The sequence below is a fragment of the Caretta caretta genome, chromosome 1 (assembly GCF_965140235.1).
Source record: "Caretta caretta isolate rCarCar2 chromosome 1, rCarCar1.hap1, whole genome shotgun sequence".
Classification (NCBI taxonomy): domain Eukaryota; kingdom Metazoa; phylum Chordata; order Testudines; family Cheloniidae; genus Caretta; species Caretta caretta.
Genome location: NC_134206.1, coordinates 299,117,877 through 299,145,351, shown reverse-complemented (window position 1 = coordinate 299,145,351; position 27,475 = coordinate 299,117,877). Strand labels below are relative to the sequence as shown.

At 43.1% G+C, this 27,475-nt stretch overlaps 1 protein-coding gene across 8 annotated transcripts in view; it reads left to right on the top strand.

Moving 5' to 3' along the window:
- PPHLN1 (periphilin 1) overlaps positions 1 to 27,475 on the top strand; it is a 143,373-nt gene that overhangs the window by 62,596 nt on the left and 53,302 nt on the right. For all 8 annotated transcript variants that reach the window (XM_048836025.2, XM_075124411.1, XM_075124408.1 and 5 more), the window contains 3 exons: positions 6,344 to 6,426; positions 10,844 to 10,963; positions 14,265 to 14,405. In XM_048836025.2, coding sequence (XP_048691982.1) covers positions 6,344 to 6,426; positions 10,844 to 10,963; positions 14,265 to 14,405 — 344 coding nt within the window. The remainder of the gene's footprint in view (positions 1 to 6,343; positions 6,427 to 10,843; positions 10,964 to 14,264; positions 14,406 to 27,475) is intronic.

Sequence of the window (27,475 nt, the reverse complement as noted above, 5' to 3'; positions counted from 1 at the left end):
TTTTTACTTCTAATGAATTATTGTCTGCCAAGAAAGTGATATTAATCTGCTAAACTACACATCTATTTATAGCTGCTATGTTTATCTATTACATTGCTGGTTGTGACTCCATAGTTAAAATTAGGTTCTGAAATAGGCTTAAAATGAGGCATAATTTGTTTTTCTGTCTAAGTAGCTTTTCAATGTAATACTTCACATGGTGTTAGTTGTTTTGTTCTTTTAATTTACTATGAAGATTTCATCATTTTTGTATATATTTTTAATAGGATCTATTTAAATTTGGGCCCTTTCTGAAATCTTGTTCTGAAATGTTTTATTGTCAACATGTATCTGTTAAAACAACATTTTCTGTCTGCACAGAATTTGATAGAGATAGTAATGTTGAGTAGATCTGGTGAATTGGAGGGATGCAGGAGAGAGCCTGAAGGGCAGGGGAATATGAGGTATGGGAAGTTGAGGGGTAAAGGAGGACAAATCTGAAAGGCCAAATGAAACACGGGCGAAGGTCGAACAGGAAGGGAGAAAGTGAGTGGAGCAGAAAAGTGAATGGCACAAAGATGGAAATGTAGAGAGTGTGTGGCGTAGGGCCATCAATAGGGAATTAGGATAGTACTATGGTGGGAGAGGATGGAGAGAAATAGAATGGTTTTCCTCTCCCAGGTATTAGGAGAAAAATAGAATGACAGCTCCTTCATCTTAGAGGATAGGAGACAGTAAGTGGAGTCTCCTCGAAGACATTGGAGAAATGCTCACGTTTGTCTATGCATTTAAGGTTGAATTTTGAATCTGTAATGCTGCCTGTCACATTCAGGGTGGGTAGCTTTCCTAAAGCCTCAAAAATCAGAAGGCAGGCATTTTCAAAAAGTGATTTATTGTTTTTCTAGCATCCCCTTTACCAAACGTTCCTATACAGTTTCACTGAACACCCAGCTGATGGTGTTTAGAGGGTGTAATGTGGTGAAGGGGATGTGCAGATGGAAAGATTCAGGGGTCATTTGGTGAGTTTACAGGGGGGTAATTTTGTAAAGGGGTGCTGGAAGGCTGCCATCCCTGCTGCAGAATTAAAGTTTTGGTGTAGGATGCATAGTAGTTACGGTGCTAGTAAAGTGTGTGCTTGTGGGTGATGGTGGTGCAATAAAGATAAGCCATGCAGCAATATATAAACTTTTCATTTCTTTGCTTTTTCAGTTTTGTTAAGTATGCCATGTATAGCAACTTTAACTTTTCACAACTAAGTTTTTGTTGTGCATTCATTTGATTAGCTTGAATGTTTTCAGTAAAGGTAGTCCATAGTAGATTCCACCACCATTGGAAAGATTTACTTTCTCCATGTGCTGTCTTTACCTATATTAGATTGAACCAAGGCTTACGGTGCAGATTTACTCTGAAAATTTTCATCTGTTGGGGGCATTCTAGGATTTCATTGTTTGTTTTATCATGGTGTCATGCCAGATATGCTCAGATTACAAGTAAAAACATGTTCTCTTTTAATTACCAACTCCACAGATTTGACATAACAGCTAAAAGCCAAACCATATTTTTTCCTTCTTGAGTGTCACCATCAGTTAAAAGGTTCTGTAGGCCAGATGAAGCCCTCAGTGACACGTGCAGCAACCTTGCCTCTGGTAAGGTTGACAGAGGTGTAACTGTTTGGCCCTGTAACTGAGAGTTAGTACTTACTACTTCTGATCATGCACGAGAAGGAATAGACTCCAGTGCGTATTCTCACTTTTTGATGTGTTCACCCAGCTCACAGGAATAATAAGAAGTAAAAATGTATTTATGTAACTGAAGTGAGCAGATATGACATGCTGGCACCTGAATATTAAGGTGTTGTTTTTCACAAGGTCACTTTTCAGAGCAGAATTGTACTTTGGACTCTGTTGATAAACAGCCACGTCTTGCTTCACTCTGCATTGAAAGTTCAGCTATTCCTGGACCTCCCGTTCCTCATTAGTTTTCACTTGATGTGTTGCACCACATTTTTGTCTGCCAGGTGTGGATGCAGGAAAGAGGTTGCTTCAGCATCTGAAGCCAACAGTGCTCTTTGTGGCAGGTATAGTGACAGAACATCAGATGATGGGGTTAAGCGCAGTACCTCCATAACACACCTTAAAGGAAGCATCTTTCATATAAAATGAATAATAATTGTGCTTGTAAGTTATTCATTTCTCCCCATTGAAACACCTTGGATGCTGTTGAACAAATTTTAAATATACAATAAACAGAACCCACCCTAGCAGAGTTATAGTTCAATCAAGATATAAATAAAATTCAGACAGTTCTTGAAGCACCATAGCAGTATATGAAATAGCCAAAATACAGAGCATTTGTTGTTGGGAATATCAAATGAAGACATCAGCTTTATATGATTACAAAATTTTAGTAGTTATCTGCAAGTTGTACATACTAAGCTTTGGTGGTGGTGGGGTTTGTGTGTGAAAGATTTAAAATTGCTGAGTTTTTCTTTGGAAAATTCAATTTTATAGTAGCTTTACAGCCCATAATGGTGATGATGATGTTGTTTAATACATCCATGTTATTATCATGTCTGCTTATATTGTGGATTTTGGGGTGTGTGTATATTTAACTAATATAGCATAATGTCTTTTTGTAGATGTTTTGCCCTCTGAGTTATCAAGAGTTTTACAGCATTTGCTATGGTTGGGATCACTACAATTCCTAAATTTAATTTTTGTTAGCTCTCTAATTATCTGAATTATTTACAAGTTTCATATCACTGTGGGGATCTCTTCCACTTGATTCTCCAAAACTCAGTTGACTCCAGAATTTGTCACGCTAGGTGGCTTTATTTGGTGTATAGCACCGCTATGCCCAAGCTGGCCGGGCTCAAATGTGGTGGGTGGATGCAGGGTACATCACAAATCCGAAGTTACACAGCAAAACTTTTCTTTATATACTTACTTCTGTTTATTTTATATTTAAAATTTGTTCAACAGCTTTCAAGGTGCTTCAGTGGGGGGAAATGAATGACTAGTAAGCACATTATTATTATTATTATTTATTATTTATTAAGTTATTATTCATTATTATTACTAGCTCCTGTATTACGATAACTATAAAGTGCATCATGTGCTTAATGATTGGCTTGGATACTTTTCAGAATGCTCTCTCCATGTGCTGTTCATGTATAACCAGATCTCTACATTCCAGTTTTACCTTGTCCATTGTCCCTTGTACCAGAGTGTTCCTACTTATCTTCGCTACACTGATTCTAGCCTAATGCTTGTTATACCCTTATTTACAACCTAATTTTCCATTCACTTTCTCAATTGTGCCCACTGAGAAATGAGGTCTGTCTTACGTCCAGTTACTCGTGTCAAGTTAGACCTAAAACCGCTATCATTTATGAGGTTAATACAGTATATAGTCTTTTTAATATGTTACATATTTCCACAATTGAATCACAAAGTTGTTGCATCTGTTTGTTAATTTTGTATGTATTTGCCTTTGGATTTCTGCTTTAATTTATGAAGACCTGCCAAATACATTGATTTAGAATCTGTGTATTTCTTGAATTACTTCTGCCCACTAGTGTCACATGAGTCCAGAAGCTGGGGCTTTAAGAAAAAACAAATATAATGAAACTGGCAATAAAATGTTGAGAAATTCACAATAAAATCAAAATAAATCCAAGTTGGCAACGCAGTCTTTGATTAAGCTGAGGGTCTTCTTTCTTCTCTTGCTTTACTATTAGCTACTCTTGGTTCGTACAATATCTCCAGGGTATCCCTGCGGCTAACACTGCCTCTTGTCCCCTCCCTGGCTGGGGCAACAACTCCATAATCTCCTTAGTTACTGTGGTTCATCTTCTTCCTTTCCCTGACTTCATCTACGGTGAGAGAAATCGAATGACTGTATGGGGCTCAGTTGAATTGTCCATCAGCGGGTCTGTAACCTACTTGAACAGCACTGTTCAGAGGTGTATTTTACTTTATCTTTTTACCTTTAATTGTTTAGGGCTTGTCTGTCCTTTTCAGGGTAGCATTAAAACTGCCCTCCTTGTCTTTAATTCCTCACACACCTGTTCAAGACCACCATAATATCATCCTCCCTCCTACACTTCCTTCTCCTTCCATTCATCTAGTGCTTGCCTCCTTTCAGTTTGGTCCACAGACTCGCCGTTTGGTGTGAGAACAGTTTCCTTTGCTATATCTGTCTTTATTAGCTGTTTTACGACTCGTCCTCATTGACTCTTCAGCTCTTTCATTCTAACTTGCATAATTTTTCTGCCCAGTCCCTCAATAATATATATATTTTTGGAACCATTGTGAAATCTGTAAAACATTTTTGATTCATTAACATGAAAGGTATGATATCAAATAAAGTTAATATTCTGGGTGGTCTAAAGGGCCAGCTAGTTGTGTGCTCTGAATGCCTCTGGAAGCAGATAATGAAAAGCACGTTTGACTTCTGTATGTAAATATAATAAAACATAAATTTGTCATTTAGACCTGAAGAGAGTCATGGCCAAACAAAGAAAGAAAAGACTAGTAATATATTATGACAAGAACTAGAAGGATCTAAATCTTTGTCAAAGATGTAGTTTGGATAGCTCTCTAGTCAGCAATGGCTAGATGTGACTGCCTTATATTTCAAATATGAGCAACCCCTCCCTCAAATGAGGGACAAAACAAACACGGGGTGGGGGGATCTTATTGTGAGGTGGGGGATTGTTTATTATTTTAGCACTGGTGATGTGTTCTGCAAAGATACTCTGCCTTGAGGAGCTTGGTAGGTAAAATGTCATGGTCCTCACTTATAATGTCCATAATTTACAGTAATAGACTGCACCAATGTGGGCGCCCCCGCCCCCCGCAAGGCTCTCCACGTGGGTGGGCACCTGTACTCACATTGCCCTGTTCACTTTAGTGGGTCTACACATGGGTAAAGGGGGCCACTCCACCTGGAGCAGCTTGCAGGATCAGGGCCTTTCTGTAGAACAAAGTTAAATATATATATAAAAAAATTACTTCTTGCAATTAGGTATAGTTGAGGGGTACAATAGGCTTATTGTTTTGACGTAAGAAAAGCAATAAAGTAGTTACATTAGCAAAAAGAGGTGATGGCCATTGTCGTGAGAGTAAGATAGTACAGACAAGATAAACAATTTCTACTGTATGGCCAAGTATGGAGGGTATCTTGAAGGGTTATACTGAAACATCAGATAAAATATGAAACTGCTAAGGCAGCTGCTTTTTGTATCTTGTTGCAGTTGGGGAGCAGCTGTCACTTGCTTGTTTGGTCTTCCTTTTTCCTCACCCAGTTAGGTTGGTGTTAAATTCTATCCTTTGTAGCCAGGGTATCCTGAAAATCTGTGGAGAGAGAAAAGGGGCAACTCATAAATGTTTCTTTTTTTTAACATTCCAGATCTATTTAAAATATATATCTATTTACATTTCAAATTCTTAATTCTTTCAGATATTGATATTTAAAAATGCACAGTGGTGGGTGCATTCTTAATTTACATCATCTTGCAACATACAAAGTAAATAGCTCACTAGAAATGACTCGTGCTACATATCATTACTTGGGTGCTTCAATTACAAACGTATTTAGTTTGTCATTAGTTTTGTTAAAGTAATTCATATCAGGGTTTTTAAAAATATTTAATAAATTAAGGTTACTTTCAATTTATTTCTCTTTCTAATTAAATATATGCCAAGTATTAGTCTATGCTTTTGCCAAGTATTCTGCTGCTGCAGGGCTTCTCATAACGGACGTTTGGCAAGATTATTCATGACTGCGTTTTGAACAAGCTGCTAGCTGTTCTTGTTTTAATTTTGTTGGCATGAACGTTGAGAAGTAAGACCCTGGTACTACAAAGGGATCCCCACTTGTCATTGGGACTTTTTGGGTTTATTGCTTTGCAGGATTTCCTATTCTACTGCTAACCCTACCCTTGTGAATACCCAGTTTCCCAAGCTTTGGTTTTGGTCCTATGACTGGTGACTGAACACGATGTTTAACACTGAAAAGATGTAGAATTTCTCATTTCACTTCTTACAGGAATATAGAACAATATCCAACAATCTTAAACTGAAATATTCTTCCAGTTAAATAATGGAAATAAGAAAAATAGTCTTTCTAAATGTCAGCCTTATAAAAAGCTACTCTTCATCTTCTTAGCCAGAGACAATTTTATTTTTGATAAGCAAGTAGAATAGCATTAGATTATTATCATCATCAAAGGATGAGGAGATAGGTTTTGTGCATGGGCTGGTAAATTTTCATTACAGTTTTGCAAGGCACTCACTCTCCTGTGTGTGTGTGTGGAGAGAGAGAGAGAGAGTACACAACTTCTAACTGTTCTTTTTTATAGGTAAAGAGAGACCTTCTGCTCAGTCACTGAAAACGTCAAGAGATACATCCCCATCAGGTTCCACAGCAGTATCCTCTTCAAAGGTGAACTATGTTTCCGTTGTTTTTGTTCTTGTTTTTAATAGTGGTACTTCCCATGAGAGGATACAAGTTAAATTCAGATTCCTAGCTTCTTGTTTGACAGTCAGTGGCAGTGTGTTTCGCCACTAAGCAAGATGAGTGTTTTATTATATTCAACAGCTTCCCCTGGAGTAAGGAGAAATGTGGACATGCGTGAACAGGATCTTAAAGAAAATGGCATCCCCCACAGGTAGTTCAGTGTACCAGCATAGGTTCTGAGTTCACTTTTTAGACAACAATTAAGAAAACTTTCCCTTGAAATACTAAAAACCATGGAAATCCTGAGCGAAAGACTAACTAGTGTTTTTGAAAAAGGTGTGAAAGGCAGAAACAGTTAATTGAAAGGACTGATCAGAGTTCTGCAGTGCTCTGCCATTCCGAGTACTTCACGCTTACGCAGTTCTTCATGATTTTCAAACTGGTGTGCTAACATTAACTAATTCTCAACACCTCTCCAGGATATGTGAGTGATAGGCCACGTCTACACTACACAGCTTTTAGCAACAGGACTATCGCTACAGCCATGCCGCTAAAAGTCACACAGTGTAGCCGCTGTTTGTCGGCTCTCCTGCCGACAAAAATCTTCTACCCCTAACGAGCGACGTTTGCATTGTCAGCAGGAGAGCGCTCTTGCTCTCAGCACACTGGCACTTGTCATGGCAAAACTTTTGTCTTTCATGGGGGGCTTTAACATCTCTGAAAGACAAAATTTCTGTTGTTCAATTGCCAGTGTAGACATAGCCTTAGTCTCGTAACTTTATAGATGTGGAAACTGAGAGACTTTTTGACACCCCAAATTTGCACAGGTTTAGCTAAAATCAGTTTTTTTAATTTGTTTTATGGACACACTAATTGGTTTAAATCTTGTATAAATTTAGCTTGATGCAGTTACAAACAGTTAAATGCAAAATTCTGTTAAAAGTTAAAATTGTGGTATAAAACAACAAATGGAAAATAATTCAAAAGCTAAGTCTTTTACTTCATTGGAGGCTAATATGAAGGGGCAAGGAGTCCAGGAGAGCTGGCTGTATTTTAAAGAAGCCTTATTGAGGGTGCAGGAACAAACCATCCCAAAGTGCAGAAAGAATAGCAAATATGGCAGGCAACCAGCTTAGCTTAACAGTAAAATCTTTGGTGAACTTAAACTCAAAAAGGAACTTATAAGAAGTGGAAATTTGGACAGATGACTAGGGAGAAGTATAAAATTATTGCTAGAGTGTGCAGGGGTGTAATCAGGAAGACCAAGGCACAATTGGAGTTGTAGCTCGTGGCGGATGTGAAGAGTAACAAGGTATTCTACAGGTGTTAACAACAAGAAGGTGGTCAGGGAAAGTGTGGGACCCCTACTGAATGGGGGAGGCAACCTAGTGACAGATGATATGGAAAAAGCTGAAGTACTCAATGCTTTTATTGCCTCAGTCTTCACGGTCAAGGGCAGCTCCCAGACTGCTGCACTGGGCAACACAGCATGGGGAGTAGGTGAGCAGCCCTCAGTGGTGGAAAAACAGGTTAAGAACTATTTTAAAAAGCTTGACATGTACAAGTCCATTGTTCCAGATCTAATGCATCCAAAGGTGCTGGGGGAGTTGTCTGATATGATTGCAGAGCCGTTGGCCATTATCTTTGAAAATTTGGAGCGGTCGGGGGAGGTCCTAGATGATTGGAAAAAGGCAAATATAGTGCCCATATTTTAAAAAGGGAAAAAAGAGAACCCAGGGAACTACGGACCCGTCAGCCGACTTCAGTCGCCAGCAAAATCGTGGAGCAGGTCCTCAAGAAATCTATTTTGAAGCGCTTGGAGGAGAGGAAGGTGATCAGGAACAGTCAGCATGGATTCACCAAGGGCAAGTCATGCCTGACCAACCTGATTGCCTTCTATGACGAGATAACTGGCTCTGTGGATATGGGGAAAGTGATGGAAGTGATATATCTTAACTTTAGCAAAGCTTTTGATATGGTCTCCCACAGTATTCTTGCCAGCAAGTTAAAAAAGTATGGATTGGATGAATGGACTATAAGGTGGATAGAAAGCTGGCTAGATTGTCGGGCTGACCAGGTAGTTCGCAGATGACACTAAGCTCGGGGGAGAGGTAGATACATTGGAGGGTAGGGATAGGGTCCAGAGTAACTTAGACAAATTGGAGGATTGGGCCAAAAGAAATCCGATGAGGTTTAACAAGGAGAAGTACAGAGTTTGGCACTTAGGAAGGAAGACTCCCATGCACCGCTACAGGCTGGAGACCGACTGGCTAAGCAGCAGTTCTGCAGAAAAGGACCTAGGGATTACAGTGGACGAGAAGCTGGATATGAGTCATCAGTGTGCCCTTGTTGCCAAGAAGGCCAATGGCATATTGGGCTGTATTAGTAAGAGCATTGCCAGCAGATCGAGAGAAGTGATTATTCCCCTCTCTTCGGCACTGGTGAGGCCACACCTGGAGTATTGCGTCCAGTTTTGGTCCCCTCACCAGAGAAGGGATGCGGACAAGTTGGAGAGATCCAGCGGAGAGCAATGAAAATGATTAGGGGGCTGAGGCACATGACTTATGAGGAGCGGCTGAGGGAACTGGGATTATTTAGTCTGCAGAAGAGAAGAATGAGGGGGGATTTGATAGCAGTTCTCAGTTACCTGAAAGGGGGTTCCAAAGAGGATGGAGCTAGGCTGTTCTCAGTGGTGGCAGATGACAAAACAAGAAGCAGTGGTCTCAAGTTGCAGTGTGAGAGGTCTAGGTTGGATATTAGGAAACACTATTTCACTGGGAGGGTGGTGAAGCACTGGAATGGGTTATCTAGGGAGGTGGTGGAATCTCCATCCTTAGAGGTTTTTAAGGGCCGGCTTGACAAAGCCTTGGCTGGGATGATTTAGCTGGCGTTGGTCCTGCTTTGAGGAGGGGATTGGACTAGATGACCTCCTGAGGTCTCTTCTAACCCTAATATTCTATGATTATCTGATTAGTTGGGACTGTGGAATAGGGCATTATTTACACTTGCTTTTGCCTTCCTCTTAAAACAAGTCTAGAGGAACTAGGCCGTGAAATCTATTTATGTAACCAAACTTGTTTTTTTTTAAATTATGCAGCCTGTTGGAGAAATGACATTGGAGCTTTATTTTGCATACTGAAAAAAAAGCTTGGCAATATTCACAGCTCTTGAATTAGAACTTCTTATAAGAACTTTAAAGATTTGTGCTTTACATTGTTTTCTAATTATAAAATACTATCTAACTCCTGTTTTTATTATCAAACTTGACTTATGTTGGGAAAGTATCAATTAAATGCAACTTGCACTGAGGGCTTTTCTACATGCAGAAAGTTATTTGGACAGTTAAGGTGGTTCAATTAAAGGTGATTAGTCAATATGTATAAGTTATAGCATATTAAACCCTGTGCGGATACTTTCAATCCGAAGGAAAGTGGTTTTAAATTTAGTTCACTGTAACTTAATCCTCCTTGGATCTTTTTACTTTTATGTTATACTTAGTATACTGGAGATTTCTTTATATCTACATTTATTGACTTATAATTAAGGCTACGATTTTGTCCTGGATATTTTTAGTGAAAATCATGGACAGGTCACCAGCAAGAAACAAAAAATCACTGAAGCTGTGATCTGTCCCTGCCTTTACTAAAAACATTCCTGACAAAATGGAGAGGGAGGAGGGTCCAGGGCCCTGCCCCTCCTCGCCTGTAGCAGCTGGGAGCTGCAGGGACCAGCTGCTTGTGGCAGCTGAGCATGCAAGGGGGGGACCTGCCAGCGGTGGCAGCTGGGGAGCTCGGGGTCCCCGCCCATGCTGGCAGCTAGTCAGTTGCAGGGGTCCCCCGCGGAGGCTGGGCTGCTGCCTGGGTCTCCCACTGCTGGCTTCAGCAGATGTTACTGGGCATGCTCAGTTCGTGAAAAAGACAAACTAACTTAGATTCCTTTGTGTATTGTACACAATACTTATCCTTTATTTGTATTTAGATTTGTTATAGCCTTTTATCCTTGCAAACCAGACAGCGCTATTAAACAAATCTTACCTTTGTGTTCTAACTTCTCCTTTTTGCATATTTATACATTGCTTCCTATTGATCTCTTTATCTTTTTAATTTAATTCTAAAGTCCTAAATCATCACTTTTCCATTTTCTCTGCTACATAACCTTGTCTAGTTTCACTTGAGCTTAATAAAAATACGTCTGAAAAGTTTGCCCTTTTTTTTAGTATAGTAAAATGCGTATTCTTTGGTTTGGGGATTTTTCTAATTCTTAGTCCAGCAGACAAACATGACTTCCATGGTTTATTTCCCATTTTGAAAATATTGTTTCTGATTCTGAATAATGGCTTCTTTGAACTTTTCAAGGTATTTTTATATTAAATCTAACCTATAACATTCATTTTTTTGTACAGGTCTTGGATAAAAGCAGCAGGCTGTCTGAAAAGGAACTTGCAGAGGCTGCAAGCAAATGGGCAGCTGAAAAATCAGAGAAGGCCGATGAAAGCAATTTACCTGATATTACTGAATATGATGTAAGACTGATATATTCTCATATTTATTTAAAAATATTGCAAGAGTAACATTTTGGTTACCTGCATTTTATGATTTATAAAATAATTTATAAAATATGCAATTCAGCAAAGAGTTGATAGTAGAGCTCCACCTTTCAGAAAATATTTAATAGGAGAATGCTGTAGAGAGATCTTCTGTTTCTGAGATTTAATTATTTTTGAAAAATTCACATAGTTTGTTAGCATAGTATGAATTAACACTGAACTAAAATGAATACAATAAGACTCCAAACCTGCAGGAATTCCTGTGCTGGCAGACCCCTGTTCTCTCATATGAGCTCCTTGCATGATTGGGTCTAAATTTGCAAGGGAATTTTGAGAGGCAAAATTTGGTAATTTGTAGTAGGTCTTCCAGTAATTAATATGAATTAATTAGATTCTACAGTTATTCATTTTCGAGAAAAATAAAGTAGCACTTACTGTTACTGTTTATATAAACTCCTACATATAATTTGGTTCTTTCCTGCATAGGAAACATCTGCTCAGAATGTTAAATTCAGACGAGTCCTTTTGTGTAAATATATAGTTAGTATATGTGTGTGTTACATGTATGTGTAAATAATTTGGAAAATAACAAAAATAGTCTGTGTATTATTTATTGAAATTCTCTTCTTGTGGTTCTCATACTTCCTCATTAAAAAGAATTAGACTGAAGGAATAATCCTTTTCTCTTGTAGATTAAGTACATCATAATAATGACAATAACTTTCTTCTTACACCGAAATGATTACTGTATTAAGTGTGTGTGTGTCTGTGTTTTATATTTATTATTTAGAATGGTGTTTGTAAAATTGTGGATGTTGTGTACTGGACCATGTGGAAGACATAGCAGATCCTGAAGCTAACTCAGTGCATCTCCAGGAAGTACGGAGCCACAGTTCTGCCTCTCTTACCTAGTACTACTTTAGTGAAATAGCAGTGTTCAGAAAGGTTGTAAAGAGGGTGCTTGTGTGTGTATTTATGTTTCCTGGGCAGGAGAAGTTACATCACAATACCTACTAGCGCCGGAACTAAGCCTATTTGGCAGATTGAAATATGTTGGAGCCCCAAACTGTGCTGCTCGTTTGCCTCTGCTCTCCCATCTCCCCAACACTTCTTGGGACTGAAGGCCTTATTTCCTGTTGTGCACCTAGTTCATGCTATTTCTTCTAGCCCCCTTGCCCTTGCCCCCCATACCAAATATAATGCCCCTATCACAGAATTAATCTAGGCCTCCAGATAAATCAGTTAATGCTGAGCTACTGTCGGTCATGTTGGCCTGGATGGAAGTTTCTTGTTCCTAACATTGTTGTGCATGTTTATTCTGAAGATAAAATTTCCTTTAATAATGATCCATGAAAACATGTAGTACAATACTATAAGTCAAATATAATGTCTCAAAAACGCAGCTGATTGAGTCAAAGTTTACATCTGTCTAGGGTTTACAGCCGTGCCCAGCACTATAGTATCTGATCATTTGCATATTGTGCAATATGTACACTTCACCTTGGGAGGTTGAAAATTTTAACTGGGCAAGTGGGTTGAGTCATGTACGTGAGCCATGGTTCCCCTCCAGGAAAGAAGCAGCAGAGTGGTCACTGCTCTTTCAACAATAGGGGACTCAGGGAACAGACCAGCAGAAGCTGCCATTCTTAAAGGAGGAGGGAAACAGAATGAATTTTTTTTAAGAGGAAGGGAGGGAAGAGTGAGAGAAGAAGAAACAGAGTGGCACATTGGAGAACTGCTGAGAAGCCCAGAGCTTTCTATGCATCAGCTGTGTAAAGCAGAAAGAGAGAGAATCGGGATGTGGGAGGAGCCAGGAATTTGTTTTACTTAGGATATTTTGTTAATTTTGCAGGAGACAGAGCTGATTTATTGGTTTGGGAAATGAAAATGTGAGAATGCAAGTTAAATAGATGGGGGGTTTGAGCTGAGGCTTTGAGGGGAGGTATTACAGCATGGGTATTTTTCACCAGGGCTTAAAAATTTAGTTCTCTGACTATGAAGTATTAAAGAAATTTTCCAAGCCAGCGGTGTGTTTGTTCCCATATCAAAATACTGGTTAACATCTTGTGCCACAGTACCTCGGCTCAACAAAATGAGCTAAGAACATAATGGCTGCTTTAGATTTTTCTAATACCGATTTTTTTTTTGGTCTGGTTCTTAACATTGTTTGAACTATTTTTATTTGAATTAACGTTTTTTAGCATGCTTAACTCCCTTTCAAATGAGTGGGAGACATTACAAGATTTAGTACAGTAACAATACTTACTGTGGTTTTTAAATTATCTATATTGTCTCGAGTTTTAAACAAGCCCTCAGGACTATGCTAGCTGTTTCTTTTTCTTGTGTTCTTCCTCTTAATTATGATGTTTTATTATTCATTAGTCATTATAATTAGTCATTATTTATTAGTCATCTTCCACAATGGAGAATACTTCTGTCAAGCCTTACTAGATTTCTTCATCAATTTTGCATTTATAAAATCTAATCACCCTTTAACGATACTGTTCTGTGAACCCATTTCTATATGATGGTGCATTCAAATAATTTGTAGTCATTATTTCTCAGTTCCCTGTTAGCCTCACATTCTCAGTCATTTCCTTCCTATCAGTACAGAGTAAATTTAGATGGCTTTTTCTAGTTGGAGTCTAAACTCTATAGGTCGTGAACATATTTTCTGTCTTAGACAGCTCCATGCACATTGTTAGTACTTTCAAAAATCATCTTCTAATTAATTTAGGAATCCTCTTGATGCATGTTTTTATTTGTTACTCAACAAATATCTAGGTAGTTAAATCCCCGTGTCAATATTTATCCCGTACATTTGAATGCCACAAGAGTTCTTCCATGAAGTTTTCAATCCTGTAATCCTGCCTGGTGGCCTGTAGCAGATTCACCACACCCCTCATTGTTGATTTCTAGTTTTGACATTGCTGGCAATACCAGCATCATCTTTCCAACTTCTCAAAAAAAGGGCAAGTAAATGATTCTTATAGGGATGTCCAACATGATCAAGGGACTACTGATTCACAGAGCATTTTTGAATTTCACTAAAAGTGTAAATTTTCATAAATTAACTATCTGTTGATGTCATATCCATAAGTGTTCAATGTCAAAAAATCAATTTTTTGTATCTTTTTGTGTAATTTTCAAATTTCTGTGGTAAAAATTTTGCACTGATCAATTTCTGAAAAAGAGTGAAATGGTATTTGAGTAATAGTATCAAGTAGAACTTAATGCATCTAGAGCAAAAATGTAAATATTACTTATGTTTTTTAAGGCGGGGTCCTCAGCTCCATTATATGTTGAACGGACAGAAGAAACAGAGACAAATATAACAGACAGTACAGAATTGTATGAAGACAACCAGCTTCTTGGCCGCTCAAAAGCAATTGCAACAAAAACCAAAGAGATTGAACAGGTGAGCATTTTAGCTTTCTTGCTGGCAATATAATGTATGTATGATGGTTTGTTGAGACTTTTTGTAGCTGGCTAGAAATATATAGCATTTTCCCCCCTCCACCCGTTAAGGCATAATATTACATTTTTGCCAAATAGTTCCCCTTATTTCTTAATAGAAAACTTTAGTGATTTTAATATTTCTTTACATAGTTACAAAAAATATTTATTCAGATTTTTTTGGAAGTGGAAGGAACTGTTCGTATCTATATCCATATAACATATTTCCCTGAAAAAACCCCAAGACCTACCTTAAAAACACAGAACATTTCTGTCCTTTTCCCATATCTTTACACACAGCTTTTGACTTCCTTTCTCAATAAAAAAAATATGAAGTTAAGAAAAATGGCTGCTTCCTGATGAGTTATTTCATATTCAGATGTTATATATTCAAAGCATTTAATATATTATTACTAATTTAATCATAGGTTTACATTACATCAAGTGATCAGAAACTATTTTTTCATTGTTGTTTTCTATAAGATTTAATGTTTAAAATTTGAGTTTCAACTGCTGACAATTGTTTCTCTTTTTAAAAATATTACATTTGAATCTCAAAGCAGTTTTGTCTTCATCTGAAGATAACTAAGTGTTAATAGGTTTAGATTTTGCTTTGGCTGCAATATTTTATAGCTGGATGGGGGAGAAAAATGTCTATCAAGACATATTGTTTTGCTCTAAAGTCACATTCTTGCTTTCTCTGTTGAATATTTTACAATGTGCATTGAGTTAGTACAAAGAAATGTTTCCACTACTAACTCCTTCTCGTAGCAGAGATGGGTAGTCCTTGTTCTACTCATTGCTTATGATGCTCAGCCACTTCCTTGTTGAGGAAAAGATGCAGATCAGCCCATCAGTTTTCATTTGTCTTGAAAGGTTAGATGAAGTGCTAGTATTTCCGTATCTCCGTTAATGTTAACGCAAGAGTTTCTAGTACAGCTGAATTTAAGCATTTATGCCCAAATTAGAGAGCTACAGTCAGTTCTTTAGAATTTTGGGTCTACTTCAGATTTGCTCTGCTTTAGAGTGCTGGCATAGTCTCCCTGTGAGGGATAGAAAGGATGGACAAACAATCCTTCTCACAGTGCCTAATTGGTAACAGTGTAAAACATCCCGCTGATCTTTTCCCCAGGCCTTTAAAGAGCGTAGTTAAGTCATCATTTTCCACCTAGATTTCAAGTAGGCTTCATCTTATTACTGTCTTATTGTTTGGCCTACTAAGTTGGTGTTAGTACACTTTGCCTCTACTGAATTGTCACACAAAGGACCAATATCTTCACTCTCAGTCAGTCTGTTCCACTTTTGGTGGAACATTACCTATGTTTCCTCAGGCTTGGTGGTTAAAGAAGTTAGCTAGCATATTTTCCTGCTTCATTTGCTGTAAACAGGTGCAGTCACTGTGACGGGTTCTGTGTTCTTAAAGGTTACCTGAGCAGCCAGACCTGGAGAGAAGAGCTGGTAGCTATGGCTAGTTCAGCTATTGCAAGATGGAACTAATTGTTTCTCTGGACTGGGGGGAATCATAAAAAAGAATCAGATACATCTAGTGGTGCGGGGAGTGAAAGAAAGTGCTGCTGTGAAGGCAGAGGAGCTTCTCTTGGGGCTGCTTCTAGCCTAGCAGATTCTGAGCCAAAGTCCAGCTAAGCAAAGGAGAAACTGCTTGGCTTGTACGAAAGAGGACTGTGCTGAGACCCAGAGACTGTAATCACAGTAAAAACTGTTTTTTGTTTTTCCAAAGTGAATTCTTGGCTGAAAGAAACAGCCCTGTGTGGTTTGTGAGCAGTTGGACTAGGTGGAAGGAAGGAGCTGTGCATTTGTGTTTTTGTATTTGGACCTGTGGCCAAAGGAAGGAGATTTATTTTCCTGTACTGAGTCAAGAATGTTTTTTCATCTTTTTTTGCACCTGACTTAAGTGGGCTGTAACCTCCCAGCCCTCAAGGGAGTGTGATGGTTCCATTACTCAGTGTCAAAAGCATATACCGAGCTATGCCACTCTACTACTACAAATTCATCTGGCCCTTTTGATAACAAGAAATCTGGTGTAGAAAATATCATTTGATCTGTAGTCTTGATGAAAAATTACTTCACTCTCTTTAAGAGGAGAATTTGATTTTTAGACCCCAAAATTCTAATCTTCTATCTCCTATAGTGTGAATGTGTGCTATTTTTACGGCGAATCACAATAAGTCTCTATTCTATTCTGTTCTGTTCTACCGTGCTCAACACCGTAGTACCTGAGTGCCTTTCAGAACTGCATTAAGCAGCATGACTATGTATCTGTCCTGTTGTTTTTTCTCTCATCTTCACCCTAGAGGGCAAAGCATGTGCAGTGGAGAGTCTTAGTTCGGTAGTATGTGGTTTTGTTTTGGTTTGTATTATATGCCAACCTGTTGCTTTGTGTTTATATTAGAGAAGACCAGAAATATGCCTTGCGCTTGGAGTGGTAAGTGATGAGGTTTGTGAAGGTCCTTATTTCTTGGAGGAATTTATTCCATAGTCTAGGACTACCCTGGGGAAAGTTCTGTCTCCCACATAGAGGAGCTTTACTATTATTGTTGAGAGTTCCATTGCACCAGAGGAGCACAGTTGGTGACAACAGTCTTCACCCTGGAGCTTGAGATTATCTTTTAGATATCCTGGCCCAAGCCATGGAGCACTTAGAAGATAAGGACTGAGATCTTGAACTTCATTAAAAAGTCTATGGGAAGCCACTGTAGAGAGCAGAGGACAGATCTGATGTGTTCATATAACCTGTGCTAACTGGGGAGACATGCTGCACGTTCTGTTGTAGTTTGAGTTTTCTAAGTGCTGAAGGCTTTGTGCCCAGATATATTGCACTACTGTAGTCCAGCTGAGAGGTGACAAAGATATGAATAACTGAATCCACGTCTTTGTCCACCAGGAACAGATGGAAATTTCCTAGCCAAGCTGGTGGCAGCATCCTTGATTAGTGCTTTCTATGTGAGAGCTGAGTGTCCGTAAGCAATCCAACATCCCTTCTGCACTCTGGACTGAAATGATGAATTGTGGGTGTGTATCTTCAGCCAATGGAGACTACTCAGTGGTTGAAAGCTGTTCAGAATATTTTCCTCTGCTCACCAGCATCATCTTTGTTTTCCTTGAGTCCAGCTTCAGCAGCTGTTCTTCATCCATGAGCTGATCTCATCCAAGCACTGTGCTATCTTGGTGGTAGTGAAGTGGTCATATGCAGTGAAGGATAGGCAGAACTGTGTGTCATTTGCATATTGCTGGCACCTGAATCCATGTTTTCTGACCAGTTAAGTTAGTGGTTGCAAGTAGATGTTGAAAAGGACTGAAGAGATAATTGATCCTTGTGGAACTCCACAAGTGAAGGTTTGATGATGGAGATGCACTTTTCCATCTCTACTCATTGGATGCATTCCTTTAGGAAGGATTCAAACCATTTTAGTGCATTATGCTGAACCCCTGATATCTCTTTCCTGTGAATCAGCAGACTCTCATGGTCAACACTGTCAAATTCTGCAGAGAGGTCAAGAAGGATAAGAATGGATGTCTGCCCTCTCCTCCATTGACAGGAAGAAATCACACAATAGTGCCACTACGGCAGTTTTGGTTCTTTGTTCTGTCTTAAATTCAGATAGTGTTGGGTCTATAATGTTAGCTTCAGTTAGATGAGCTTGTAGTTGGCATTTTGCTGTTGTCTCTGTCAGCTTGCTCATGAATGGGAGGTTTGACAGTGGGCAACAATTGGCTAGAATGGAAGAGTAGAGGGTGGGTTTCTTCAGTGTTGGTCATACTGTTACACATTTGATAGAAGTAGGGAAGATTTCTTCTCTGACTGAGGCATTGGCTATTTTGGTCACTACTGGCTGTGAGCAGGGCTTTCTACCATCTCCTGGTGATTAGAAGACTCCATCCCTTCCTGGTGGATGAAGACCTGGCTTCAGTTATTCTTGCCTTCATCTTGGCTGGGCAACAGCAATGTGATATACCAAGGCATGAAACCGTCAGCATTTAAGAAACTCAAACTAGTAAGAAACTCTGCAGTTCATCTCCTTAGCAACACAGGCTACCTTGAGTACATCATACCTGCTCTCCACTCTCTGCACTGGTTTTCCATAGAATTTTGAATCCAGTTCAAAGCTCTGTGTGACCTGGGCCCAGGATATCTAAAAGACCATCTAAAGTTCCAAAACAAAGACCGTGATCGATAACTTTACTCCTCTGGCACACCGGAACTCTCAACAATAAGAGTAAAACTCAGTGTGGGAGAGGAAATGGGACTGAGAGATGAACTCCCCTGAGAACTGTACCAGAAATCTCACCAGTTTACACTTCAAGTGCAAGGCACATTTCTTTGACCTGGCCTTCTCTAATATAAACACAGGAATATTTAACTACTACTACTACTAAGTTAAAAAATCCCCTGTCAAACCAAAACGCTCAACAGCATACGCTTCTCCCTTTGGGGAGAGGATGAGAGAGCAAGCATGTGACAGACGTGTAGTCATGTTGCTTAATGTACTGCTGGAAGGTGCTCAAATATATGTTGAGTGCAGTATAAAAACTTATATAGAATAGAATAGTGGCACCAGTTGTTCATACCTCTCCTAGCTTGTGAAAGAGAAAGTTATGGGTCTGATTCACAAGTGGGTTGAGACTCTTCTAGGCTGTCCAGAACTTCTTGATGAGTGAATGTATTGAATTCTGGAAATGCACGCAGGCAGACAGTTTTGATGTGTATAGGCGGAGTGGATCCATACTGTTTGAAAAGGCTTCCGGAATGTCACATGACACTCTGCAGTTTCTCCCTGGTTGAAACAATCTGTCAGTGTTTACATTTGCATTTAGAATAAAATGATAGATTATAAACCCTTTTTTGTGTAAGGACTGTTTTTTGATTCTGTGTTTGTACAGAGAGTAACGCAGTGGGACAGTAATTAATGATTAGGGCTTCTTTGTGCTACTATAATACAAGTAATATCCGTCTGAATTTTTTAAAATCAGGCATGGTTACATGAACGATGATGCAACTGCTACCAAACATATTGTAAAATAATTAGTTCTCACTTTAAATAAAAAATAAACTAAAAAGAAATCCAAGTAACTAAAGGTCAGACAACAGATTCTCAGGTTCTTCAAGTGCTTGTTCACGTCCATTCCACATTAGGTGTGCGTGTGCCGCATGCACGAGCTTCGGAAACTTTTTCCCTTAGCAGCTCCCTTCGGGCTGGTGGGGGGCCCCATGAATGGCACCACTGCGCCGTGCATACATACCCCTGCCCCTCGACCCCCTCGAGATCCTTCTTACCATCCATGGTGGCATTGGAACAACCTCTCTCTCTTTTGTATGAGAGCAGTTTCTTAGCCTTTCTCAGAGTTAGATAGCTGTTATCAGTTAGTTAGCATACCTTTGTTGTGGACGCTTAAGTGATTAGGTGCTTGGAGGCTTCCAGCACCCATCCCAGGCCGCGGGGCATGCCACAGGCCCATGGGTTTAAGGCTTGTGCCACGTGCCGCAAGCCTATGCCAGTTCGTGACCCCTATGACTCTTGTCTACATTGCCTGGGGGAAGAGCATCAAACTGAGCGGTGTAAGATTTGCAAGGCTTTCAAGCCAAGAACAAAGGAAGAAAGAGACTTTCGTTCGAAGCAGTTGTTGATGGAGGCCGCATTGCAGCCATCGGGCCCGGAGCACCCGACGTCGGCTCCGGCTTCCTCGGTGCGTAGTGCCCCGGAGCTGTCAAGAGACCCGGCACCGGATAAACACCAAAAGCTGTCAGCCCTGGGAAGGCTGCTGTACGGCGCTGGCACCGGTGGCTTCAGCACCGCGAGTCCCACCGAGGCCAGGCCTAAGTGAGCTCAGTGTGGACAATGGGCTCGAGGACATAATGGATCAGCCCTCCACACCTGGCACCTTTGAGGTGGCGAAGGACCTCATTGAGGTGTCGGCGATGAGCCTCCTCCTGTACAGGGAGAACCTCTGGCACCCATGCCATGGGTGCCGTTGAGGGGTAAGCCGGCAGTGGTGTGCCGTTTGAGGACACCGTCCCGGCATCACTCCCGGAGTTGGACCCGGTTGAGCTCCGCGTCTGTGGACTCCCAGTTACCCGTGGCTCAGAAGGAAGTTGTGGTTCCAGTAGTGGGTTGGTGTGAGGAAGTAACGGAAGGGGCACGATGCTCTCCGGCACCACTTAGAGGCTGGCACCGGGAGGAGTCGAGACGGCCCTCACTGGAGAACTCCTGCAGACTCGGATCCTGGTCCTGGGAACGCCGGTGCTGATCCTGGTCTTGGTCCCGGGGATAACAGTACCAGTCCCACTCCCGTTCAGTTAGGAGCCGCTCGTCGATCTCCCGCCGGCACAGATCGTTGGCACCACCATGGCCTTCGCGTCCAGTCCAGTCCAGTGACGACTCCGGCCTTTACAGTTACTCGCACCATGCTCCGGACAGCATGGACCCTCAAGACGGGTTGGCACCCCCAATGGGGGCCGCCAAGTCATTGGCCCTTCTGGACTCCTTGGGCCTATCAGCAGCTCCAAGGGGCCCCGTCCAGGGTGAGCTACTCGGTGCAGCAGTCCCGGTCCCCGCACCAATGCCCAATGGCACCGGAAGCTACAGTATCCAAGCCTCCAGCATCCCCCCTAGGATAAACCGGAGAGACCAGCACCAAGTCCGGTGCTGCCCCAAGGTCTCCCGGCCTGGCCTGAGCCAGAGGCCCCTCCCATGGAAGAAGGGGAGCAGGAGGACCAGCCAAAAGGGGTTGAGCAGCTGCTAACCTCCTCCTCATCCCCGGATGAGGCGGTGGCAGGTACAGCCCTCTACCCATAGACCACAGAGCCCACCAGGAGCTACTGCGTAGGGTCACCGGGAACTTGGGGTTGCAGGCCGAGGAGATGGTTGAGCAGGAGGACCCCATGGTGGACATTTTGAGCCCTGAAGGCCCATCTAGAATAGCGCTCCCGCTCATTAAGACCGTCCAATCGAATTATAAGACTATCCAGCAGACCCTGGCCTCCAGCACTCCAACGGCCAAAGGTATGGAGCGCAAATACTTTGCCCCATCAAAGGGCTACGAATTCTTGTTCTGCCACCCAAGTCCATGCTCCCTGGTGGTCTCGGCGGTGAACGAAAGGGAGCGCCATGGACAACAGGCCCCGGCCCCTAAGGCCAAGGAGGCAAAACGCCTGGATCTTTTTGGCAGAAAGGTGTACTCGTCAGGGGGCCTTCAGTTGAGGATTGCAAACCAGCAGGCCATCCTCAACTGGCATAATTTTAACTCCTGAGCCGCGGTGGGGAAGTTTAAGGACAACCTCCCGCAAGGTTCCCAACAGGAGTTTACGGCCCTGGTGGACGAGGGCAAGGCAGTAGCTAAGACCTCTCTCTAGGCTTCCCTGGATTCAGCAGATGCGGTGGCCAGAACAATCGCATCAGGGGTGGTCATGAGGCACTCAGCATGGCTTCAGGAGTCAGGCCTGCCGCCTGAGATCCAGAATACAATTCAGGACCTCCCCTTTGAAGGGTCCAGGCTCTTTTCGGACCAAACAGATGCGAGGTTGCATAGACTCAAGGGCTATACTTAAGTGGCTGGATATGCAAACCCGGTGACGCAGAGGAAGCCCTTTAAGCCGCAACCTCCCCCTCAGCACCAGTACCAGCCTCGTCATAGGCATGAGCCTTACAGTAGGCGAGGCAGGAATAACAGGCGAAAGTGCAATAATAACAATAATCTGCCAGGTCAGAACCAAGGTCAGCACAAATCCCAGCCGGGCACTAAGCCAGGCTTTGAACTTGTGCTCGGGGACAGCGTACCAGACCAGTCACCGGGTCCGTCCCTTTGTTTCCTGAACCACCTGTCCCATTTCTCCCGTGCATGGTCCAGCTTTACGTCGGACCGTTGGGTCTTATGCACGTTATGGAACGGGTACTCGCTGCAATTCTCTTTGTTGGTACAAAGTGCAAGCTGGTCTCCATATTGGAAGAGAAGGTTCAAGGTCTGGAGAAACAAATATCGACCCTGCGTTGCATAAGAGAAACTGAAGATTTCCTGGACAGACATCAAGATATGCTTCTACGGGCACAATGTTCTGAAGATTCAGAGCAGGCTGCACAGCAGGAACAGGGGGATGGTGAAGAAATTTGGCAGCATGTGACCTCCAGTAGAAGAAAGGGGAGTGTCCATGTACCAGCAGCGCAGATACAGGTAAGCAACCGTTTTCATATTCTCTCCACAGGTACTAATGCGGAGAGTGGACTAGATGATACATCTGAGGGAAGGGAACAGAAGGAGACTCTGCCGATTGGAAGGCATGAGATGTACTGTCCTAGGGATGGGGGTTCCACGACCACCACTCCGAAGAGGAGGAGGTGGGTGGTGGTGGTTGGGGACTCTCTCCTCAGGGGGACTGAGTCATCTATCTGCCACCCTGACCGGGAAAACCGAGAAGTCTGCTGCTTGCCAGGAGCTAGGATTCACAATGTGACGGAGAGACTGCCGAGACTTATCAAGCCCTCGGATCGCTACCCCTTCCTGCTTCTCCACGTGGGCACCAATGATACTGCCAAGAATGACCTTGAGCTGATCACTGCGGACTATGTGGCTCTGGGAAGAAGGATAAAGGAGTTTGAGGCGCAAGTGGTGTTTTCGTCCATCCTCCCCGTAGAAGGAAAAGGCGTGGGTAGAGACCGTCAAATTGTGGAAGTCAATGAATGGCTACGCAGGTGGTGTCGGAGAGAAGGCTTTGGATTTTTTGACCATGGGATGATGATCCAAGAAGGAGGAGTGCTAGGCAGAGACGGGCTCCACCTAACGAAGAGAGGGAAGAGCATCTTTGGAAGTAGGCTGGCTAATCTAGTGAGGAGGGCTTTAAAATAGGTTCACCGGGGGAAGGAGACCAAAGCCCTGAGGTAAGTGGGGACGTGGGATACCGGGAGGAAGCATGAGCAGGAGAACGCGAAAGGGGAGGGCTCCTGCCTCATACTAAGAAAGCAGGACAAACAGCAAGTTATCTCAAGTGCCTATACACAGATGCAAGAAGCCTGGGAAACAAGCAGGGAGAACTGGAAGTCCTGGCACAGTCAAGGAATTATGATGTGATAGGAATAACAGAGACTTGGTGGGATAGATAACTCACATGACTGGAGTACTGTCATGGATAGATATAAACTGTTCAGGAAGGACAAGCAGGGCAGAAAAGGTGGGGGAATTGCATTGTATGTAAGAGAGCAGTATGACTGCTCAGAGCTCCAGTATGAAACTGTAGAAAAACCTGAGTGTGTCTGGATTGTTTAGAAGCGTGAGCAACAAGGGTGATGTCGTGGTGGGAGTCTGCTATAGACCACCCACCACGATCAGACCGATCAGGGGGATAAGGTGGATGAGGCTTTCTTCCGGCAACTAACGGAAGTTACTAGATCGCAGGCCCTGGTTCTCATGGGAGACTTCAATCACCCTGATATCTGCTGGGAGAGCAATACAGCGGTGCACAGACAATCCAGGAAGTTTCTGGAAAGTGTAGGGGACAATTTCCTGGTGCAAATGCTGGAGGAACCAACTAGGGGCAGAGCTCTTCTTGACCTGCTGCTCACAAACCGGGAAGAATTAGCAGGGAAAGCAAAAGTGGATGGGAACCTGGGAGACAGTAACCATAAGATGGTAGAGTTCAGGATCCTGACACAGGGAAGAAAGGAGAGCAGCGGAATATGGACCCTGGACTTCAGAAAAGCAGATTTTGACAACCTCAGGGAACTGATGGGTAGGATCCCCTGGGAGAATAACATGAGGAGGAAAGGAGTCCAGGAGAGCTGGCTGTATTTTAAAGAATCCTTATTGAGGTTACAGGGACAAACCATCCCGATGTGTAGAAAGAATAGTAAATATGGCAGGCGACCAGCTTGGCTTAATAGTGAAATCCTTGCTGATCTTAAACACAAAAAAGAAGCTTACAAGAAATGGAAGATTGGACAAATGACCAGGGAAGAGTATAAAAATATTGCTCGTGCATGCAGGAGTGAAATCAGGAAGGCCAAATCACACCTGGAGTTGCAGTTAGCAAGCGATGTTAAGAGTAACAAGAAGGGTTTCTTCAGGTATGTTAGCAACAAGAAGAAAGTCAAGGAAAGTGTGGGCCTCTTACTGAATGAGGGAGGCAACCTAGTGACAGAGGATGTGGAAAAAGCTAATGTACTCGATGCTTTTTTTGCCTCTGTCTTCAGAAACAAGGTCAGCTCCCAGACTGCTGCACTGGGCAGCACAGCATGGGGAGGAGGTGACCAGCCCTCTGTGAAGAAAGAAGTGGTTCAGGACTATTTAGAAAAGCTGGACGAGCACAAGTCTATGGGGCCGGATGCGCTGCATCCGAGAGTGCTAAAGGAGTTGGCGAATATAATTGCAGAGCCATTGGCCATTATCTTTGAAAACTCATGGCGATCGGGGGAGGTCCCGGATGACTGGAAAAAGGCTAATGTAGTGCCCATCTTTAAAAAAGGGAAGGAAGAGGATCTGGGGAAGTACAGGCCAGTCAGCCTCACCTCAGTCCCTGGAAAAATCATGGAGTCAAGAAGTCAATTCTGAAGCACTTACAGGAGAGGAAAGTGATCACGAACAGTCAGCATGGATTCACCAAGGGGAAGTCATGCCTGACTAATCTAATTGCCTTCTATGACGAGATAACTGGCTCTGTGGATGAGGGGAAAGCAGTGGACGTGTTATTCCTTGACTTTAGCAAAGCTTTTGACACAGCCTCCCACAGTATTCTTGCCAGCAAGTTAAAGAAGTATGGGCTGGATGAATGGACTATAAGGTGGACAGAAAGCTGGCTAGATTGTCGGGCTCAACGGGTAGTGATCAATGGCTCCATGTCTAGTTGGCAGCCGGTATCAAGTGGAGTGCCCCAGGGATCGGTCTGGGGGCCAGTTTTGTTCAATATCTTCATTAACGATCTAGAGGATGGTATGGATTGCACCCTCAACAAGCTTGCAGATGAGACTAAACTGGGAGGAGAGGTAGATACGCTGGAGGATAGGGATAGGATACAGAGGGCCCTAGACAAATTAGAGGATTGGGCCAAAAGAAATCTGATGAGGTTCAACAAGGACAAGTGCAGAGTCCTGCACTTAGGACGGAAGAATCCCATGCACCGCTACAGACTAGGGACCGAATGGCTAGGCAGCAGTTCTGCAGAAAAGGACCTAGGGGACCTTACAGTGGACAAGAAGTTGGATATGAGTCAACAGTGTGCCATTGTTGCCAAGAAGGCCAATGGCATTTTGGGCTGTATAAGTAGGGGCATTGCCAGCAGATAGAGGGACATGATCGCTCCCCTCTATTTGAAATTGGTGAGGCCTCATCTGGAGTACTGTGTCGAGTTTTGGGCCCCACACTGCAAGAAGGATGTGGAGAAATTGGAAAGAGTCCCGCGGAGGGCAACAAAAATGATTAGGGGACTGGAACACACAACTTATGAGGAGAGGCTGAGGGAACTGGGATTGTTTAGTCTGCAGAAGAGAAGAATGAGGGGGGATTTGATAGCTGCTTTCAACTACCTGAAAGGGGGTTCCAAAGAGGATGGATCTAGACTGTTCTCAGTGGTAGCAGATGACAGAACGAGGAGTAATGGTCTCAAGTTGCAGTTGAGGAGGTTTAGGTTGGATATTAGGAAAACCTTTTTCACTAGGAGGGTGGTGAAGCACTGGAATGTGTTACTTAGGGAGGTGGTGGAATCTCCTTCCTTAGAAGTTTTTAAGGTCAGGCTTGACAGAGCCCTGGCTGGGATGCTTTAGTTGGGGATTGGTCCTGCTTTGAGCAGGGGGTTGGACTAGATGACTTCCTGAGGTCCCTTCCAACCCTGATATTCTATGATTCTTCCCTCCCACCCCCTTTCCCCATCTTTCTTCAGGGACCCCTCTCATGAGCATCTCCTAGAAAAGGAGCTTCGCTCGCTGCTAGAGGCGGGGGTGGTATAGGTGGTGCCGCATGGCCTAAAGGGGAAAGGTTTCTACTCCCGGTACTTCCTCATCCCCAAGGCCAAAGGGGGCCTTCATCCCATTTTAGACCTGCATGGGCTCAACAAGTTCATGGTTATGGCCCGGTTCCGCATGGTCCCTCTGGGCACCATCATCCCTTCCCTGGATCTGGGGGGCTGGTAGGCTGCCCTCGACATGAAGGACACGTACTTTCATATCACCATCCACCCAGCACATCGGCGGTTCCTGCATTTCACTATGGGCCAAGAACATTACCAGTTTGCGGTTTTCCCGTTCGGTCTAGCCGCAGCCCCACGGGTGTTCACGAAATGCATGGCGGTGGTGGCGGCCTTCTTATGGAGGCAGAGGATCTGGGTTTACCCGTACATTGACGACTGGCTCCTGATGGGTGGATCCAAAACAGAAGTGTGGTGCCATGTGGAGGTGGCCCTGAGATTGTTCTGCGAGCTGGGGCTCCTGGTCAACGTCCCGAAGTCCACTCTCATGCCCACGCAGGGAGTGGAATTCATAGGGGTTGTCCTGGACATGGTGTAGGCCAGGGGAAGCCTTCCAGTATCCCGATTCGGGGCTATCCAGCAAGCGGTGGCCTCCCTGTGCCAGTTTCCAACAACAACGGCCAGGTGCTGCCTGCGGCTGCTGGGTCACATGGCAACATGGTCAGGCATGCCAGACTGAGACTCAGGACTCTGCAGGCGTGGCTCGCTCGGGTGTACTGCCCAGGCAGGGACCCCCTGGACTTGGTAGTGACAGCCCTAAGGGACGTGCTGGACTCTCTGCTGTGGTGGCAGTCCCAGCCTGTGGTTTGCGAAGGCATCCCCTTTGCCGCCCCACAACCGGACCTGACGCTGGTGACGGACGCGTCAGACTGCAGATGGGGGCACCTGGGGGACCTAAGGGCTTGTGGTCCGGAGTAGAGCGGTCACTCCATATCAATGTGAAGGAGCTCAGGGCGGTTCGTCTAGCCTGCCAGACCTTTCACGCCACTCTGAGTGGTCACAGCCTGACAGTTCTGACAGACAACACTACTGCCATGTTTTATATAAACAACCAGGCCGGGGCCTGTTCC